Source organism: Mytilus edulis, chromosome 1 (assembly GCF_963676685.1).
Source record: "Mytilus edulis chromosome 1, xbMytEdul2.2, whole genome shotgun sequence".
NCBI lineage: Eukaryota > Metazoa > Mollusca > Bivalvia > Mytilida > Mytilidae > Mytilus > Mytilus edulis.
In genome coordinates this window covers 23069801-23089459 of record NC_092344.1, presented here as the reverse complement: position 1 = coordinate 23089459, position 19659 = coordinate 23069801, and the positions used below count along the sequence as shown (strand labels likewise).

Below are 19659 nucleotides of genomic sequence, written 5' to 3'. Positions count from 1 at the left end.
TCCCGAAATCCCGAGCTTAAAAAACACCCCGATAAAGATCCTATCCCCCCTCAATACAGGTATAAACAACATGTAGAGGGTTTCTTCCCAACCTGTTTAATGTTACGGAAATAAAAAAATGCGATCAAGCAGTCGAGACATTTCAGTGTATCCACAGTGACACTGTTTATAAAACTGAGTAATCTGCTTATTTGAATAGTTAGTACCATATTTTTAATCTAATCATTGTAAAAACCTCGGGTAAAAATATATAATAGATAAGTGCTTTGGTTAAAAAATTCCATTGCATGATGTGAGATTCTGAATGGATCATGAAAAATACAAAGTTTTATTTGCAACAGACGGCATGCTTTTTTAGAAAAGCTATTACTTGTACAGAACAGATAAATTTATCAATAACTTGTTTACTTGGCCTAGTCAGATAGAAAACCGGAAATTAACCCGCTTTTCTCTATTCTCTCGTAGTTTTCGATTAGTTTCCCCGTGTGTGGCCAGACCAAGAGGCAATAAGGTAAACAATTTCATTCGTTTTTTCTAATTTTTATATTTAATGGAAAATATATATATCTTAGTGAAATAATACAGAGCTCGAAATGTCATGACATCGCTATCTGAATTTTTACGCAAGGAAACTGCACCCACATAATGCACATTGCATGGTCATTATTGACCAGCCTCTGATGGCCAGTGCTTTAGGCATGGGCACGGACCCTTTTTTCTTTTCTTCCTTTTTAATATTATGTGTTTAGTTTTTATTCTGCTGTATTTAACAGAATGGCATCAAGTTTTATCCTTGTACGTCCGTACGTCTGTCCGTGATACGTCCGAAAATTGGTGTCCGTTCTCCAACGTTTGTCTGTCGTTTCGCTAGATTGATTTCCAGGTCAAAGGAGGGGGCAACTTTGACAAATTTATCTGTCACAGAAAGCTTGACATAGAGATAGTGATATAGCGATTTATAGCCTTAACCCTCTTAATGCCAAAGCGACATATGTGTCGTTTCAATGTTGATGTCAAAGCGACATATAAGTCGTTTGGGGTTTGATGCCAAGGCGACATATATGTCGTTTCAACAATATCAAAACTTTACAACATATACTACACTAAATAATTAAAGCTTTATAACATAGTTGACCAACGGTCACCTAAGTGTATTTAGGGCAATGACGTAATATCTATGACATCATTGTGACATTATAATTATGGCAAAAGTAAATTGAATTTTCTCTGAAAAATAAAACGTGTTGCAGCGGCAAACAACAACGGTGGTTGGTATATTTGCAAGCATGCACATGCCACTGCCGACTGGTGCAGAAGATTTAAAGATTGACATAAGAGATTGAAACACAAGATAATTGAACAAGACCGGGTCGCCTTTTTTTTGGCATCGTAACTTATCAGACTAACATAATATAAAACACATTATTGACTGCATTTCCGACATATTTGTCCGACTGTAATTTGAAAAATGTTTTAAAATTTTTAGCATATTACGTATGTTCGAATATAAATGTTTATGTGTTAACCCTCTCAGTCCGAAACGGGAAATCAATCCATCCATGACAGAATCATGGCCCAAGAGGACTCTGTAAATATTAAAAGAATATTGAGATTTGGAGTTTAGAAAAACATTATTTTTAAGCATTGAACTCAACAGAAATCCCCTGCAATTGTCGATAAAATACACACTGCCAATGCCCACATTTTCTTATCTAAATTGAGTTCCTTTTATCCAAATAGTGTTTGATTGATAAGCGACAAACACAATTTTATATTTATAAGTTTATACCAATTGGAATTTAACCATGTTTTATACTCTTTTTGCTGTTTTAAAGTGTTCTTTATTACTAGCTGAGTCCCTGCCATGTAAGAGGAAAGGCTGGTTAACTTCCATTTTTTTTAAAACATATTTCATAAACTAAAGACTGCATGTTTTTGTTTTATGTGAATTCCGTAGGAAAAATGTTTATAAACATTTTAGCCTGCCAGTTGATATCTTATATACATGTAGTGGGTCTTTCTATTTTGTGATGTTATACTATTGTTTCAGAAAAGGTAGAAGGTTTGGTACCATTACAACGTTTGATCCCACTGCAAATGTGTGCACCTGTACAGTCCTAAGTCAGGAATCTGATTTACAGTAGTTGTCGTCTGTTTATGTAGTTCATACGTGTTTCTCGTTTCTTGTTTTTATAAAGATTAGGTTTGTTTTTTAGTTTGAATGGTTTTATACTAGTAATTTTTGGGGCCCTTTATAGCTTGCTGTTTCGTGTGAGCCAACGCTCTGTGTTGAAGGCCGTACCTTGACCTATATAAATTTACTTTTATAAATTGTTACTTGGATGGAGAGTTGTCTCATTGGCACTCATACCACATCTTCCTATATATCTATAGGATGAAATCGTGTCATTAAACATTACATGGTGCATTATTGACGGACACTTTCAGTCGGCTTACGTATTTGATTAATTGCATGGCATTTAGTTCAGCGACAAATATTTGGTATAACTGCCAATAAAAGTTGAAATGAAGTGGATGTAATCAATATTGCAGGCAACCACATGGTCTTCAACAATGAGAAAAGAACAATACCACTAGTGGCCTATAGAAGGCCACAAATGAAAAATGTAAAACAATTCAATTGAGAAAATTCATAATACTATATTTGGCTTATTCATACTCGTGTACTAATATACCAAATAAGTTCCAATATGATTTCAAGGAGATGGTATTGCTTCATTATGAAGTTAGAACAGGGATAATGGCAGGATTATTCATCAATATTTAGTATCAGCTTGATTGAATTCCATATAGACCCTTTACAAATCTTTTTTTTAACTTACTGGTTCATGACATTATTTGGTATTTTTATCCATGCATGCACCATATGTATCCAGCTTGAAATTTTAAAGGGACCAGCGTTTTGTGTTTGAAGTCTGACTTTTTCGGATTTAACAGAAGCTAGAGATTTAAATTTTACTAAACGGATACCACAGACCTGGTCATGAAATATCCATAACCAAATTATAGAGAATAAACTGACGAAACCATATGTTCTCTGAGTGTTCGACATTCATTTTTAGCTCACCTGGCCCAAAGGGCCAAGTGAGCTTTTCCCATCACTTGGTGTCCGGCGGCGTCGTTGTCTGTCGTCCGTCGTCGTTAACTTTTACAAAAATCTTCTTCTCTGAAACTACAGGGCCAAATAAAACCAAACTTGGCCACAATCATCATTAGGGTATCTAGTTTTAAAAATGTGTGGCGTGACCCCGCCAACCAACCAAGATGGCCGCCATGGCTAAAAATAGACCATAGGGGTAAAATGCAGTTTTTGACTTATAACTCAAAAACCAAAGCATTTAAAGCAAATCTGACATGGGGTCAAATTGTTCATCAGGTCAACATCTATATCTGCCCTGAAATTTTCAGATGAATCGGACAATCCGTTGTTGGGTTGCTGCCCCTGAATTGGTAATTTTAAGGAAATTTTGCTGTTTTTGGTTATTATTTTGAATATTATTATAGATAGAGATAAACTGTTAACACCAATAATGTTCAGCAAAGTAAGATTTACAAATAATTCAACATGATGGAAATGGTCAATTGACCTCTAAGGAGTTATTGTCCTTTATCATGTTTATAGTCAATTTTTTACAATTTTCATAAAATTTGTAAATTTTAACTAACATTTTCCACTGAAACTACTGGGCCAAGTTAATTATAGATAGAGATAATTGTAAGCAGCAAAAATGTTCAGTAAAGTAAGATGTACAAACACATCACCATCACCAAAACACAATTTTGTCATGAATCCATCTGCGTCCTTTGTTTAATATGCACATAGACCAAGGTGAGCGACACAGGCTCTTTAGAGCCTCTAGTTTTCCTCATTTTTGTTAAGCCTGTGATTTACAGCAAAAGTAGGCGAGACACTGCGTTCTGCGGAACCCTTACAAAATTTTTACTCTGAAAAAAGTGTAAATTGAATAGATCTATTGTTAGGAAATGTAACATTGTTTTTACTGGAAACCCCCGACTCTACATCTTAAAGCAGTCTATTGTTATTCATAACACATGTAACAATAGTATTTTTTTTTATTAGCATGAACATTATAAGAGATTGCTTATAAATAGAGATCTCTACAAATTATCACATGGCATAATAGAAATCATATTTGGGGAAATTCCAAAAGTGAAATAAATATTAAGAATCTATCTGTCTAAGGGATGGCAACAAGTCAGTGTTTGCTGTAATTGTAGTGACTGGCCCCTTAAAAATGGGGGGGTTCTACATAGAATCATATTCAAAACAGTGTAGCTGTGGCCATTGATTGACGACCTTAAATTATCCCATTGACTGGGACAGATTAGGTGAACACGTGTCTGTAACGACAACTGCTCACTACTTACTTATTATAGAATTTAAACTGTAGGGTCACCAAAGGTTCTTAACGCTTTTAATATTAAAATAATTCGAAAAATTAATCAGGAATAACTTTATGTTTCGATTTATATTATTGATATAAATCAAAACATCGTGTTAGTCCTGATTAGTTTTTCTAATTTCTTTATTTAGGTGTTGAGAACCTTTTGTGACCCCACAGTTTAAGTGTCTTTAACAAGTACATAGTGAGCAGTGGTCGTTACAGACAAACGTTCACATAATCTGCCCCAGTCAATGGGATAATTTAAGGTCGTCAATCAATGGCCACAGCTACACTGTTTTGAATATGATTCTATGATGTCAGTATAATCATGTATGTTAAGCGTGTCAAATTGTCGGGTTACTAATCTAGACACATCTTTCCCACAGTATATTGGAATATGATGGTGTGTTTAATGTACATGATGGGAAAATAGAAGGGGGGCTTCTGTCAAATCAAATGTCAAAATCAAAATGTTGTCTGTCTCATACCGATGCATATTGACAACTGCATATATACAAGGAGCATTATGTTTTTTTTTGTAATAAGAATGCATGATATGGCCAATCTTGCTTGACCTATGTTCAGCTATGTCAATTTATGTATAAGCTATGGTTCATGTTAGAAAATGCATTTAACAGTAATATGCAAAATGGCAACATTTACCATGTTTACATTTATAAAATATAAAACACTTTAAAAAAAAAAAATTTGTTGTTTCTGGAAAAAAAATATTTAAACATCATTGATATAATCCTTAGTTTTTTACCTGTAATTTAAAACAGTCATACTTTTTTCCTGGTGATTGATTTCGTGCCATTTCAGCATTGCACTTGTAATTGATGCTTTACCTTCTGTATCTGTACTTTTAAAAGATAGTAAAAATTTCTTTTTCACTAACGTTTAGAAACACACCATTGGTAAAACACATACACCTTTGAAAAAATTGCATTGGGCCTCAACTAGGCCTCCCCGACAATGACCGTCAGAAAGCTCTTGGAATGCGTTGTTCTGTAATATGTCATGTATGGAGAACAGATTATTTATCCTCCCCTTAAAATGGGCGCTATAATTAATGCCTACCTGTAAAACTGAAAGAGACTATCTCTGACTGTCCGTCCGTTTCTCTGTCCGTTATCAGTTCTGAATTTTGTTTAAGGTTATGATTGTCTTTCTTATATTGTTTGCCTCTAACCCCATTGTTTTATTTTGTATTTACATTGAGTCATAGATCAAATTTATTCGTTCAGTGTATCTTCATTAGTTATTTTAATATGTCATTTGATTGAGTAAAGCCATTTCAGTTAATATTTTAAAGTGTGTCTTTCTACGTTGTGATATCACACTATTGTTTCAAGTTGGATAAAGGTTGGTGCCTATTAAAACGTTTTAACCCACTGCATTTGTTTGCACCTGTCCTAAGTCAGGTACCTGGTATCGTGGTTGTCGTTTGTTGATGTGCTTCATAAGTGTTTCTTATTTTCTTTAATGGTTGATGCTGGAATGAGTGTTACTGACATCATGGCTCCATTTAATGTGCATAAGGCAACAGTGTAGAGACTAACAAACTGATATCGACAAATTGCAACTGCACATGATAGGTCGATATCTCGTAGACCAAAAAAACTATCATTAGGGGAGGAGCGAAATCTCGTAGACCAAAAAAACTATTGTCAGGGGAGGAGGCTACTACCTTCACTTTACGTCAACACATGACAAGTTTTTTTTCTGGCCAAAAAAGTAGTGCATTGACTAAGGGCAGCTGCTGGTGTGCCTGCCAATCCTTCATTGGTGCACTTTGGGCATGGCTGAGGAATTGATTTTGAATAACACTATACTTATTTCTGCATCATGACCCTCCCGTGCTCCATACAAAGAAAATCCTAACAAATGTAAGTGATAAACATTCATGTTGCTTCCTACATGTCATAATTTCATTTTGTTATAATTAAAATTATTATAATGTTGTTATGATTTTGTAATAAAATAAAATTTCACATTTTTGTTGCTACACTTTTTTGGCTAAGTATATGTATGAAAGTAAGGTTTTCATCTAAAAAAATATTCTTTTTTGTCAGCTATAATTTTTCTTCATGACCAAAAAAGACATGAAAATTGATACCAAGAATTCATGCGAGTTCATTTGCAGAATATCTAATTTAAGATTTGTGAAAAAGCAGAGATGGATTTAGAGGGGGTAGGGGGCCTAGACCCCCCCCCCCTTTTTCTGGGAAAAATATGGTTGATTATTTAAAGAATCACTGAAGCATCACCGTAGCAGGCCCCCTCTTAGGCTGTCAATTTGCCTCACTTTTTCTGGATCTGCCACTGAAAATGTCATTGATTCAGAATATCTTAAAGCATTATACAACAGACAGTGATGGACAATTATGTTGTAAAACAAAACTGAATAAATGACAACAATTGCAAAGGTGGGGAATAAATACCGCCGTGATCCCCAAGTCCCTGAATTGGGGAAACAGCCACCCAAGGCATCCTTGGAGACTATTGAAAAAAGTGAGAGGTTTAGCGCTTTAAAACCTGTGATTACGGACTTTCCGATTGAACTTTCCACAGAGTTCCAGTATTTTTGTGATTTTACTTTTTTCTGGTACATGTATCTCAAAAACAAGGACACATACCTACAATTTTGTCTGCTGTTAAAGAACAGTTGTTTATATACAATGTATTATATACATTTATGACATTCTTTTAAATAACTGTTATTTTTGAGGAGTGAACATCCTTAACATGTTCATGATGTTATGTGGTTTTTGTTAAGCTATACAGTCAGGATGTAGTTGGTAAGGAAGTAGTTATATTACTTAAGTTTATTAAAACTTATTTTATTTGTAAGAAGGTATATCAGTTTTCTGTTTCTTTTCAGACGAGAAAAACAGTAGCCATGTCAGGTAAGATGATAAACAATTTTATGTTATGATACATGCACATCTGTTTAACCTTCTAGGCACCTGAGATGAACCCTGTTTTTTGGAGGGGTTTGTGTTGCTCAGTCGTAAGATTTCTACGGTGTGTTTTGTCATGATTGTTAACTGCAGTTTTACATTCCTTGTTTTTTTTTTTAATTTCTGCGATTGGCATAGTCAGTTTCTTTTTGACTTATGAATTTGAATATCCTTTTCCATGTCTTTCCCCTCTTTTCCTTTCCATCAACATGATCAATATTTTAGATACAAGTCCATCAATATTTTAGATATAAGTCCATCAATATTTTAGATATAAGCATCTTCATATTTAGACATCTAAAGACCAAATCTTTGGTCCATATGGTTTATATATATTTTGTTTTGTTTAATTGTAGGTTTGATTAAACAGAAGCAGTATGACTGGAAAGATTCAAATTTAGCATTGTTTGGATCAGACATTGAAAAGAACGTCAAAAGTAAGATTATTATGTTTAACTGGAAAAAATACAAAATATTTTTTGACTTTATAAATATCACTAGAACACACCCGTGATATCACGGGTCCGTGACTGAATTAAAGTATATAACTATGCGCAAGCCTTATTTTAATATTAGTATTGTCATCTGATAAAGTCATGCCGATTATAAGATACACAGTTTTCTCTGCTTTCAAGTCTTTCTGTTTGAACCCGTCGAACTGAAACAATAATATTAATTATTTGGAAAACAAAAGGTCCTGGAATGGAGTATTTTTTAATCAACAGCATTGTCCTATATAAGTTATAAATAAAGTTGAATTATTTGCTTCGCTGTTTTACGTCATGCCCACTAACAAATTGAAAACTGTACCTATACGCCTTATTTTTAGTCCAGATTTTTAGTATTCGTATTGTTATCTTAGAAAGTCTTATTTATTAAAATACTACAATAGGTAACAATTTGACAATTTAGTAGTGTCAACCCTGTGGTTTAATAAGACCCGTGTATATAGGCCTATATAGCATATTAATCCTGAATACAACGTTTGGTGGTGCGCCTGTCAGATGCGGAACGTACAGATAAGGTAATAGGTAACAGGTGAATATACTATTGGTATCGGTAGCGGACTCGACCCGGAACTTCTTAATTATTGGCAATATTAATTACGTGGAAAACAAAAGGGCCTGGAGTGGTGTAATTTTTAATCTACACCTTTGTACTATATTAGTTATATATAAAGTTGAATTCTGTGATTCGTCGTTTTTACGTGATGACGGCTGACAAATTGGACCTCGTAATTTTAGTATTATAGATTTCAGCCTTTTAAGCAAATTTTAACAGATAGATATTGCACTTTTATGTTTTGTTTAAATAATAAAACTATGTCAATGATGTTACAATTGTAATGTTTTATAATTGTATATAACAGTCACTTGTAGTTCTTTTAAGAATGAAACATGCATTCTAAATTTTTATATTGTGTACTTAATATTATATTGTGTTTATACTTGAATATGAGGTGAGACTAAAATAAACTATTGAATCTAGATAGTCATATAGTTACAAGCACACTTCTTATGAGTTTTTTTCTCTTTAAAACACTCACCCTTATTTTTTGCATTAAAACCAACATTTGTTTTGATAGAGGAGTCTGCTGCTACTGAGAAAGCTTGGAAGAATGCTGGCAGGAAGCTTGGAATACAGATCTGGAGAATTGTGGTAAGTTCAGGAGTCTGGCAGCAAGCTTGGAATACATATCTGGAGAATTGTGGTAAGTTCAGGAGTCTGGCAGCAAGCTTGGAATACAGAACTGGAGAATTGTGGTAAGTTCAGGAGTCTCGCAGCTTACTTGGAATACAGATCTGGAGAATTGTGGTAAGTTCAGGAGTCTGGCAGCAAGCTTTGAATACAGAACTGGAGAATTGTGGTAAGTTCAGGAGTCTGGCAGCTTGCTTGGAAAACAGATCTGGAGAATTGTGGTAAGTTCAGGAGTCTGGCAGCAAGCTTTGAATACAGAACTGGAGAATTGTGGTAAGTTCAGGAGTCTGGCAGCAAGCTTTGAATACAGAACTGGAGAATTGTGGTAAGTTCAGGAGTCTGGCAGCAAGCTTGGAATACAGAACTGGAGAATTGTGGTAAGTTCAGGAGTCTGGCAGCAAGCTTTGAATACAGATCTGGAGAATTGTGGTAAGTTCAAGAGTCTGGCAGCAAGCTTGGAATACAGTTCAGGAGTGGCCACAAACATAAATTACCTACATGTATCTGGATGTATTCTTCTTCCTCCATATAGACTCATACAGGTACCTTGAAATTTGAATACAAATTTAAAGAGAATGGCTTTAAATTCATTGAAATTGGAATGTCGCCTTCCTCAGAGATGGATCTGCTTACCCTTCCGGAGCACCTGAGATCACCCCTAGTTTTTGGTGGGGTTCGTGTTGTTTATTCTTTAGTTTTCTATGTTGTGTCATGTGTACTCTTGTTTTTCTGTTTGTCTTTTTCATTTTTAGCCATTGCGTTGTCAGTTTGTTTTGGATTTATGAGTTTGACTGTCCCTATGGTATCTTTCGTCCCTCTTCTCTTCTTTTACTGTCATATGTGTTGTACAATAGACAAAGAGAATTGATATAGTGAAATGAAGTCATACAAAACTTAGCAAGAATTGAAAGTTTGCATTGGAACGGTGATTATTATTTTGATTGCATAGATCAGTAACACACTTAGATAATGATAAATTCATGACATTATTGATATTGTATGATCAGTAATTATGTACATTAAGTAGTTGTAAGTACAAGTGTTTACGTAGGTGTTAACCTTTATGTGACTTCTGATCTGTATTACACATATCCTATGACTAGACATTGTAATTAATGGTGATTAGGACAAACAAACAATATATCTACTTCAGGCAAATGTAAAGAAAACCATCCAAGACCTTGACATGAAACAAATTAAAAATAAGACTGAGAAGATGTCTATTTTGTGTATGTTATGTGTAATTGAAGACCAACTATCTGCTGTAGTTTTCACCTCCCTTTAATCATATATACACTTTTTTTTTAGCTCACCTGGCCTGAAAGGGCCAATTGAGCTATTCTCATCACTTGGTGTCCGGCGTCTGTCTGTCATCCGTCGTTAACTTTTACAAAAATCTTCTCCTACTGGGCCAAATTAAACCAAACTTGGTCACAATCATCATTTGGGTATCTTGTTTAAAAAATGTGTCCCGGTGGCCCAGCCAACCAACCAAGATGGCCGCCAGGGCTAAAAATAAAACATGGGGTAAAATGTAGATTTTGGCTCATATCTCTGAAACCAAAGCATTTAGAGCAAACCTGACATGGAGAAAATTTGTTTATCAGGTCAATTTCTATCTGCCCTGAAATTTTCAGATGAATCGGAGAACCCCTTTTTAGCTCACCTGTCCCGAAGGGACAAGTGAGCTTATGCCATCACTTGGCGTCCGTCGTCGTCCGTCGTCTGTCGTCTGTCGTCGTCTGTCGTCGTAAACTATTTCAAGAATCTTCTCCTCTGAAACTACTGGGCCAAATACTTTCAAACTTTAACTGAATGTTCCTTAGGGTATCTAATTTATAAATTGTATCCGAAGTTTTGATCTATCAACAAACATGGTCGCCATTGCTAAAAATAGAACATAGGGGTCAAATGCAGTTTTTGGCTTATAACTCAAAAACCAAAGCATTTAGAGCAAATCTGACGTGGGGTAATATTGTTTATCAGGTCAAAATCTATCTGCCCTGAAATTTTCAGATGAATCAGACAACCCGTTGTTGGGTTGCTGCCCCTGAATTGGTAATTTTAAGGAAATTTTGCTGTTTTTGGTTATTATCTTGAATATTATTATAGATAGAGATAAACTGTAAACAGGAATAATGTTCAGCAAAGTAAGATTTGCAAATAAGTCAACATGACAGAAATGGTCAGTTGACCCCTTTAGGAGTTATTGCCCTTTATAGTCAATTTTTAACCATTTTTCGTAAATCTTAGTAATCTTTTACAAAAATCTTCTCCTCTGAAACTACTGGGCCAAATACTTCCAAACTTTAATTGAATGTTCCTTAGGGTATCTAGTTTGTAAATTGTATCCGAAGTTATGATCTATCAACAAACATGGTCGCCATTGCTAAAAATAGAACATAGGGGTCAAATGCAGTTTTTGGCTTATAACTCAAAAACCAAAGCATTTAGAGCAAATCTGACATGGGGTAATATTGTTTATCAGGTCAAAATCTATCTGCCCTGAAATTTTCAGATGAATCAGACAACCCGTTGTTGGGTTGCTGCCCCTGAATTGGTAATTTTAAGGAAATTTTGCTGTTTTTGGTTATTATCTTGAATATTATTATAGATAGAGATAAACTGTAAACAGGAATAATGTTCAGCAAAGTAAGATTTGCAAATAAGTCAACATGACAGAAATGGTCAGTTGACCCCTTTAGGAGTTATTGCCCTTTATAGTCAATTTTTAACCATTTTTCGTAAATCTTAGTAATCTTTTACAAAAATCTTCTCCTCTGAAACTACTGGGCCATATACTTCCAAACTTTAACTGAATGTTCCTTAGGGTATGTAGTTTGTAAATTGTATCCGAAGTTATGATCTATCAACAAACATGGTCGCCATTGCTAAAAATAGAACATATAGGGGTCAAATGCAGTTTTTGGCTTATAACTCAAAAACCAAAGCATTTAGAGCAAATCTGACGTCGGTTATATTGTTGATCAGGTCAAGATCTATCTGCCCTGAAATTTTCAGATGAATCAGACAACCCGTTGTTGGGTTGCTGCCCCTGAATTGGTAATTTTAAGGAAATTTTGCTGTTTTTGGTTATTATCTTGAATATTATTATTGATAGAGATAAACTGTAAACAGGAATAATGTTCAGCAAAGTAAGATTTACAAATAAGTCAACATGACAGAAATGGTCAGTTGACCCCTTTAGGAGTTATTGCCCTTTATAGTCAATTTTTAACCATTTTTCGTAAATCTTAGTAATCTTTTACAAAAATCTTCTCCTCTGAAACTACTGGGCCAAATACTTCCAAACTTTAATTGAATGTTCCTTAGGGTATCTAGTTTGTAAATTGTATCCAAAGTTATGATCTATCAACAAACATGGTCGCCATTGCTAAAAATAGAACATAGGGGTCAAATGCAGTTTTTGGCTTATAACTCAAAAACCAAAGCATTTAGAGCAAATCTGACGTGGGTAATATTGTTTATCAGGTCAAGATCTATCTACCCTGAAATTTTCAGATGAATCAGACAACCTGTTGTTGGGTTGCTGCCCCTGAATTGATAATTTTAAGGAAATTTTGCTGTTTTTGTTTATTATCTTGAATATAATTATAGATAGAAATAAACTGTAAACAGCAATAATGTTCAGCAAAGTAAGATCTTCAATTAAGTCTATTTGACCAAAATTGTCAATTGACCACTTAAGGAGTTATTGACCTTTAAAGACTTTTTTCACAATTTGTTCATCATGTTGACTTACTTTAAAAAATCTTTTCCTTTGAAACTGCTGTATCAATTTCAGCCAAACTAAGGCTAAATGAGTTTCAGAGTATCTAGTATAAATTTTATATTTTATTTCCTTGTATGTCAAGAAACATAGCTCCTATGGCTAAAATAGAACATAGGAGAAAATGATTATTTTTTTTGGCTTTTGAAGAAAATAGGACGATCCAAAAAACATTTAAATAAATTGAAAAGCCAAAATAATCATTGATGAGAGATTTAACCAAAAGAATTAAGGTGAGCGATTCAGGCTCTTGAGAGCCTCTTGTTTTGGGTTGCAACCCCTAAATTGGTAATTTTAAGGAAATTTTGTCGTTTTTGGTCATTTTCTTGTATATTATTATAGATAGAGGTACACTGTAAACAGCAATAATGTTCTGCAAAGTAAGATCTATAAATAAGTCAACATGACCAAAATGGTTAGTTAACCCCTTTATAGGAGTCATTGCACTTTATAGTCAATTTTTAACAATTTTTTGTAAATTTTTGTTAACTTTTATCAAAATATTATCCTCTGAAACTACTAAGACAAATTTAACAAAACTTGTCCACAATCATCATTAGGGTATCTAGTTTCAAAAATGTGTCCAAAGACCCCTCCCATGAACCAAGATGGCCGACATGGCTAAAAAATAGTACATAGGGTAAAATGCAGTTTTTGGCTCATATCTCTGAAACCAAAGAACTTAAAGAACCTGCTGTGGATAAAATTGTTAATTAGGTCAAGATCTATATGCTTTGTAATTTTCAGACCGATCAGACAACTTGTTGTTGGGTTGCTGCCCCTGAATTTGTAATTTTAAGTAAGATTTTGCAGCTTTTGATTATTATCTTGAATATTGTTATAGATAGAGATAAAGTGTAAACAGCAATACTGTACAGCAAAGTAAGAGCTACAAATAAGTCAACATGACCAAAGTGGTCAATTGACCCCTTAAGGAGTTATTGCCCTTTATAGTCAATTTTTAACAATTTTCATAAATTTTTTGAATTTTTGTAAATTTTTACAAAATATTTTCCACTGTCACTTCTGGGCCAATTTCATTATAGATAGAGATTATTGTAAGCATCAAGATTGTTTAGTAAAGTAAGATCTACAAACACATCACCATCACCAAAACATAATTTTGTCATGAATCCATCTGTGTCCTTTGTTTAATATGCAAATCAACCAAGGTGACATTTTTGAATTTCAAGGTTGTTATTTAAGCTCAAAATAATATTGCCTAATTTTGGATGATATTTAAATTGTTTTGCTATGACTGAGAAAGTTTGTTTAAAAAAGTTTGAAATGGACACCTTCCTCATGGGAATTATTTGGCTCTTCCCCCTCAGTCATGGTCTATTGACTTTGAAACCTTTGCTTATTTTATTGTCGAGCCTGCAACTTTTGTGGCAGAAAGCTCGACATAGGGTTAGTGATCCGGCTACGGCGGTGGCGGCGGCGGCGTTAGCTAACTTCTTAAAAGGTTTATATTTTAGAAGGTGAAAGACCTGGATGCTTCATACTTTGTATATAGATGCCTCATGTTACGAAGTTTCCGTCAGTCACATGTCCAATGTCCTTGACCTCATTTTCATGGTTCAGTGACCACTTGAAAAAAAAGTTCAAAATTTTTGTAATGTTGAATTCTCTCTTATTATAAGTAATAGGATAACTATATTTGGTATGTGCGTACCTTGCAAGGTCTTCATGCCCGTCAGACAGTTTTCACTTGAACTCGACCTCATTTCATGGATCAGTAAACAAGGTTAAGTTTTGGTGGTCAAGTCCATATCTCATATACTATAAGTTATAGGGCTAGTATATTTGGTGTATGGAAGGACTGGAAGGTGTACATGTCCAACTGGCAGGTGTCATCTGACCTTGACCTCATTTTCATGGTTCAGTGGTTATAGTTAAATTTTTGTGTTTTGGTCTGTTTTTCTCATACTTTATGCAATAGTTCTACTATATTTGTTGTATGGAATGGTTGTAAGGTGTACATGTCTAGCGGGCAGGTGTCATCTGACCTTGACCTCATTTTCAAAGTTAAGTTTTTAAGTTTTGGTCTTTTTATCTAATATTATATGCCAAAGGTCAACTATATTTGATGTATGGAAATATATTATGATCTATATGTCAGTCCCGCAGGTTTTATTTGACCATGACCTCAATTGCACGGTTCATTGCACAGTGTTAAGTTTTTGTGTTTTGGTCTATTTTTCTTAAACTAAGTAATAGGTCAACTATATTTGTTGTATGGAAGCTTTGTTAGCTGTACATGTCTGCCTGGCATGGTTCATCTGACCTTGACCTACTTTTCATGGTTCATTGGTCTTTGTTTAGCTATCTTGGTTAATGTTAAGTTTATGTGACAGTTGTAATCAAGCTTTATACTTAGGACTATCAACATAAAATCAATGATTAGTAAAGAAGGCGAGACATTTCAGTGTGTGCACTCTTGTATGTATTAGTTTGTGATTAGGTCAGTTCAAGGGAACCATAAGTGGAAGGCCAATGTTAATTGTTATTCAGTTGTACAAGCATTAGCACATCTTATTTCAATGGATAATATTTAACCCTGTCATGGTCTATCAACTTTAAACTTTTGCTTAGTTTACATGTATTAGTTTGTGATTAGATCAGTTTAAGATAAACTGCTTATGTCAAGTCAATGATATTTGGTATGCAAATTAATTGGCATTTGTTAGTTTTGTTTCCATGGAGATTATGAAGCTCGACCCCCCTCTTCATGGTCCATTGACTTTGAAACTTTTACAAAACTCTGTTTACAAGTTATTATTTTTGTTGTGGTCTGTTTAAAGGGAATAACTTATAATAAGTCAATGAAATTTGGTATGCAGTTGTATTTTTAGCATTGGTACATCTCATTTACATGGATATAGTTTAGCCATGTACCTCAGTCATGGTTCATTGACTTTGAATATTAGCCTAACTTGTTTTAAGTATTGCCAATTTAATTTCAACATTTGCATAATCAAAATAACAAAAAAGCAAGACATATCTCTGTAATAACAGTTTATTTTGATATTGGTCATGTTTTGTACACTTTTTAGGCGCTTATATATACATGATATATATGTATAATAAAAACAGATTTGAAATTTTGATATTTTTATTGTAGAAATTCAAAGTTGAAGACTGGCCAAGAGAAGAGTATGGCAAGTTTTACAATGGGGACTCGTATATCATATTAAATGTAAGATGTACTTAAAACTTCAGTAATATTTATAGGATGTTATTTTTCTGGTATAAGTGCTACTATATTAAAATTAAAATTCTTTGGAATGATTACAGATTTAGCATTTTACATAAAAAAACACATAGAAAGCATGAAAATATGTCAGGTTGTACTCTGTGAAATGAATAAAAATATATTTACTACATAATTAAAATGCAAATGTGGGGGAGATTGATGAATTCAAATAAAATTTTCAAATCACTTCATCAGATTTCATTGTAAAGGAATTGAATTGGAGGAACAATCAGATATGTTAGTTCAACATTAAGGCTTGATTTGTGAATTTTGACAAGTACTCTGGATTCATTTAATTTGTAGGGTTCATATTCTCATTGATTGAGATTTTTATTGAAACTTATTTTCATGAATTTAACAAATTCTATTTACCTGATACAAGTATATGGAATATTTGTATTTTATTAAGGTCTTATTTCTCTGGTTCTCTTTACCAAGATCATCAATAAGATTTAATACCCTATGACTAATAATGACCATATTTCATTTTAAAGGTACTTGTATACTGTATTAAAATGACTTCTGTTTAACATGTTAAATGGGTTAAGTGTTAATTTCCTTAAGGATAATCATTGTTATGTATCATTTTTGTATCATGATATATATTGTATCAGGTATTTTAAAATAAATCTTAGGGGGCATCATTTGTGTCACTTAGAGACAATAAATCTCAAAGGAGTCTCACATTAACTTTGTTATAACACAGTTACTTCAGAGTTGAATTCGGGGCATCAATTTGACTAGTTTATAACAAATGTAGTATGATAATAATTTTTGTCTTGTTCTCTTCCGACTCTTCGACTTATGTTCTAGAAAGGAGTGATTATCAGGACTAAAAAGTTATATTCATAATAAACAAGTTCAATAAGAAATTGGTGTTAGGTTTGACCTCTCATTTGACCTTCTAAGATTGAATGATAGATGTGTACCTAGTTAACAATACCTTATTATTTTAACAGACCTACAAAGAAGAAGATGGAGAAGAACTATGTTTTGATGTTCACTTTTGGATTGGTCAATACAGTACACAGGTATAATATTCTCAAATCACTTTTGGATTGGTCAATACAGTACACAGGTATTATATTCTCAAATCACTTTTGGATTGGTCAATACTGTACACAGGTATTATATTCTCAAATCACTTTTGGATTGGTCAATACAGTACACAGGTATAATATTCTCAAATCACTTTTGGATTGGTCAATACAGTACACAGGTATAATATTCTCAAATCACTTTTGAATTGGTCAATACAGTACACAGGTATAATATTCTCAAATCACTTTTGGATTGGTCAATACAGTACACAGGTATAATATTCTCAAATCACTTTTGGATTGGTCAATACAGTACACAGGTATTATATTCTCAAATCACTTTTGGATTGGTCAATACAGTACACAGGTATTATATTCTCAAATCACTTTTGGATTGGTCAATACAGTACACAGGTATAATATTCTCAAATCACTTTTGGATTGGTCAATACAGTACACAGGTATAATATTCTCAAATCACTTTTGGATTGGTCAATACAGTACACAGGTATTATATTCTCAAATCACTTTTGGATTGGTCAATACAGTACACAGGTATAATATTCTCAAATCAATTTTGGATTGGTCAATACAGTACACAGGTATAATATTCTCAAATCAATTTTGGATTGGTCAATACAGTACACAGGTATAATATTCTCAAATCACTTTTTGATTGGTCAATACAGTACACAGGTATGTTCTCAAATCACTTTTGGATTGGTCAATACAGTACACAGGTATTATATTCTCAAATCACTTTTGGATTGGTCAATACAGTACACAGGTATAATATTCTCAAATCAATTTTGGATTGGTCAATACAGTACACAGGTATAACCAATCCAAAAGTGATTTGAGAATATTATACCTGTGTACTGTATTGACCAATCCAAAAGTGATTTGAGAATATTATACCTGTGTACTGTATTGACCAATCCAAAAGTGATTTGAGAATATAATACCTGTGTACTGTATTGACCAATCCAAAAGTGATTTGAGAATATAATACCTGTGTACTGTATTGACCAATCCAAAAGTGATTTGAGAATATTATACTATAATATTCTCAAATCACTTTTGGATTGGTCAATACAGTACATAGGTATAATATTCTAAAATCAACTCAAACAGCATTGAGGACTCAAAATTTCCAAAAGGTTTTTCCAAATACATGAACTACAGCATAAGTAATCTATTCTTGATAGCAGTTCATTTATAATCATGATAATTTAATATGACAATATCAATGATATACAGTTCATGTCATCACAGAAGTGTCCACTACTTGGCTGGTGATACCCTCAGGGATGAAACCTCTATCAGAAGAGGCATCTATTCATTGGTTGTAAATAAACTCGTCATAGATACCAGGAATAAAATTTTGTATGCTAGACACTAGTTTCTTCTATTTCAGACTCATTTTAATGAAATCCGGGCATATGCCAATGAGACAGTAACCTCATAAATCTTTTTCCTTGACAATGCATCGTATATCATGAGTATTGAAATAGATTTGCTAGGCTATAACAATTTGTCATGTTGTTTTCCCTCACTTTGTAGGATGAGTATGGAACAGCAGCTTACAAGACTGTAGAATTGGACACATTCCTTAATGATGCACCAATCCAGCATCGTGAAGTCCAGGGACATGAATCAGAACTCTTTAAATCCTATTTTGATAATATCACGTAAGTTGTCGAAGACGATGGTTTGATTTCTTGGCAAACTAAGACTTTCTAGAAAGGTGGTTCAGTTTTGATTTTTTTTTTTCATTGTATAAAGTATTTACAGGTATATTAGGATACCATGAATTGTTTAATCTTAATTCATAAAAAACATGGGCTTTCAAAATTAGCTGGTTTAACCTGCAGAAATACTGTTCAAATCCCGTAAATTAATCTGAAATCACTTTTAATTTAGTATTAGATTGAAAGTTCCAGTATTCCATACGATTCATGAAAATTTACAGTTTTAAGTCATCAAAAATTATTTTAACTTTAAACTTGCATTCCATAAATGGTGCTAGAAGAAGCATCATGAAGTAAAAATGGATAAACCATCAATATTAGTTTTTTGATGCAGTAAATCTATTATAAATAATTGGGACATTTTTAAAAAAAGGATCATAACTTTAAATTCATCTCAAAATGTCAGAAATTTGTGTGAAAAAATTCAGATACGTGTCATTGCTGCAGACATTTCTGAAATAGTTTCCTGGCATAAAAAAAAATCAAAATTTGTTAACACATGTTTATCTTAATCACACTTTCAACTAAGTACACAAAAGTTTTTTATGATGATATATGTTTTCAAATTCCTGTTTTAAACATTGGTCTTATTTACCTGTTCCATTGGTCTTGTTAAGTTTCAGGATAAGGTCTAAAGAACATTACATGAAAGGTCCACATGTCATATGACCTTGTGCCCATGTGGTCATATCATCTTACTTGTTATGGCACAATATGCACAAGTATGATATGTG

At 33.4% G+C, this 19659-nt stretch overlaps 1 protein-coding gene across 2 annotated transcripts in view; it reads left to right on the top strand.

The window, feature by feature from the left end:
* Positions 1–19659, top strand: part of LOC139527861 (gelsolin-like protein 2) — a 36716-nt gene that overhangs the window by 3012 nt on the left and 14045 nt on the right. Inside the window, exons 1-7 of one of the 2 annotated variants that reach the window (XM_071323547.1) lie at positions 365–511; positions 7312–7336; positions 7747–7827; positions 8976–9049; positions 16003–16077; positions 17094–17165; positions 18738–18865. In XM_071323547.1, coding sequence (XP_071179648.1) covers positions 7330–7336; positions 7747–7827; positions 8976–9049; positions 16003–16077; positions 17094–17165; positions 18738–18865 — 437 coding nt within the window. In that variant the 5' untranslated portion in view covers positions 365–511; positions 7312–7329. Of the gene's footprint in view, positions 1–364; positions 512–7311; positions 7337–7746; positions 7828–8975; positions 9050–16002; positions 16078–17093; positions 17166–18737; positions 18866–19659 lie in introns of those variants that run through there. The other variant, XM_071323540.1, reaches the window with a different exon arrangement.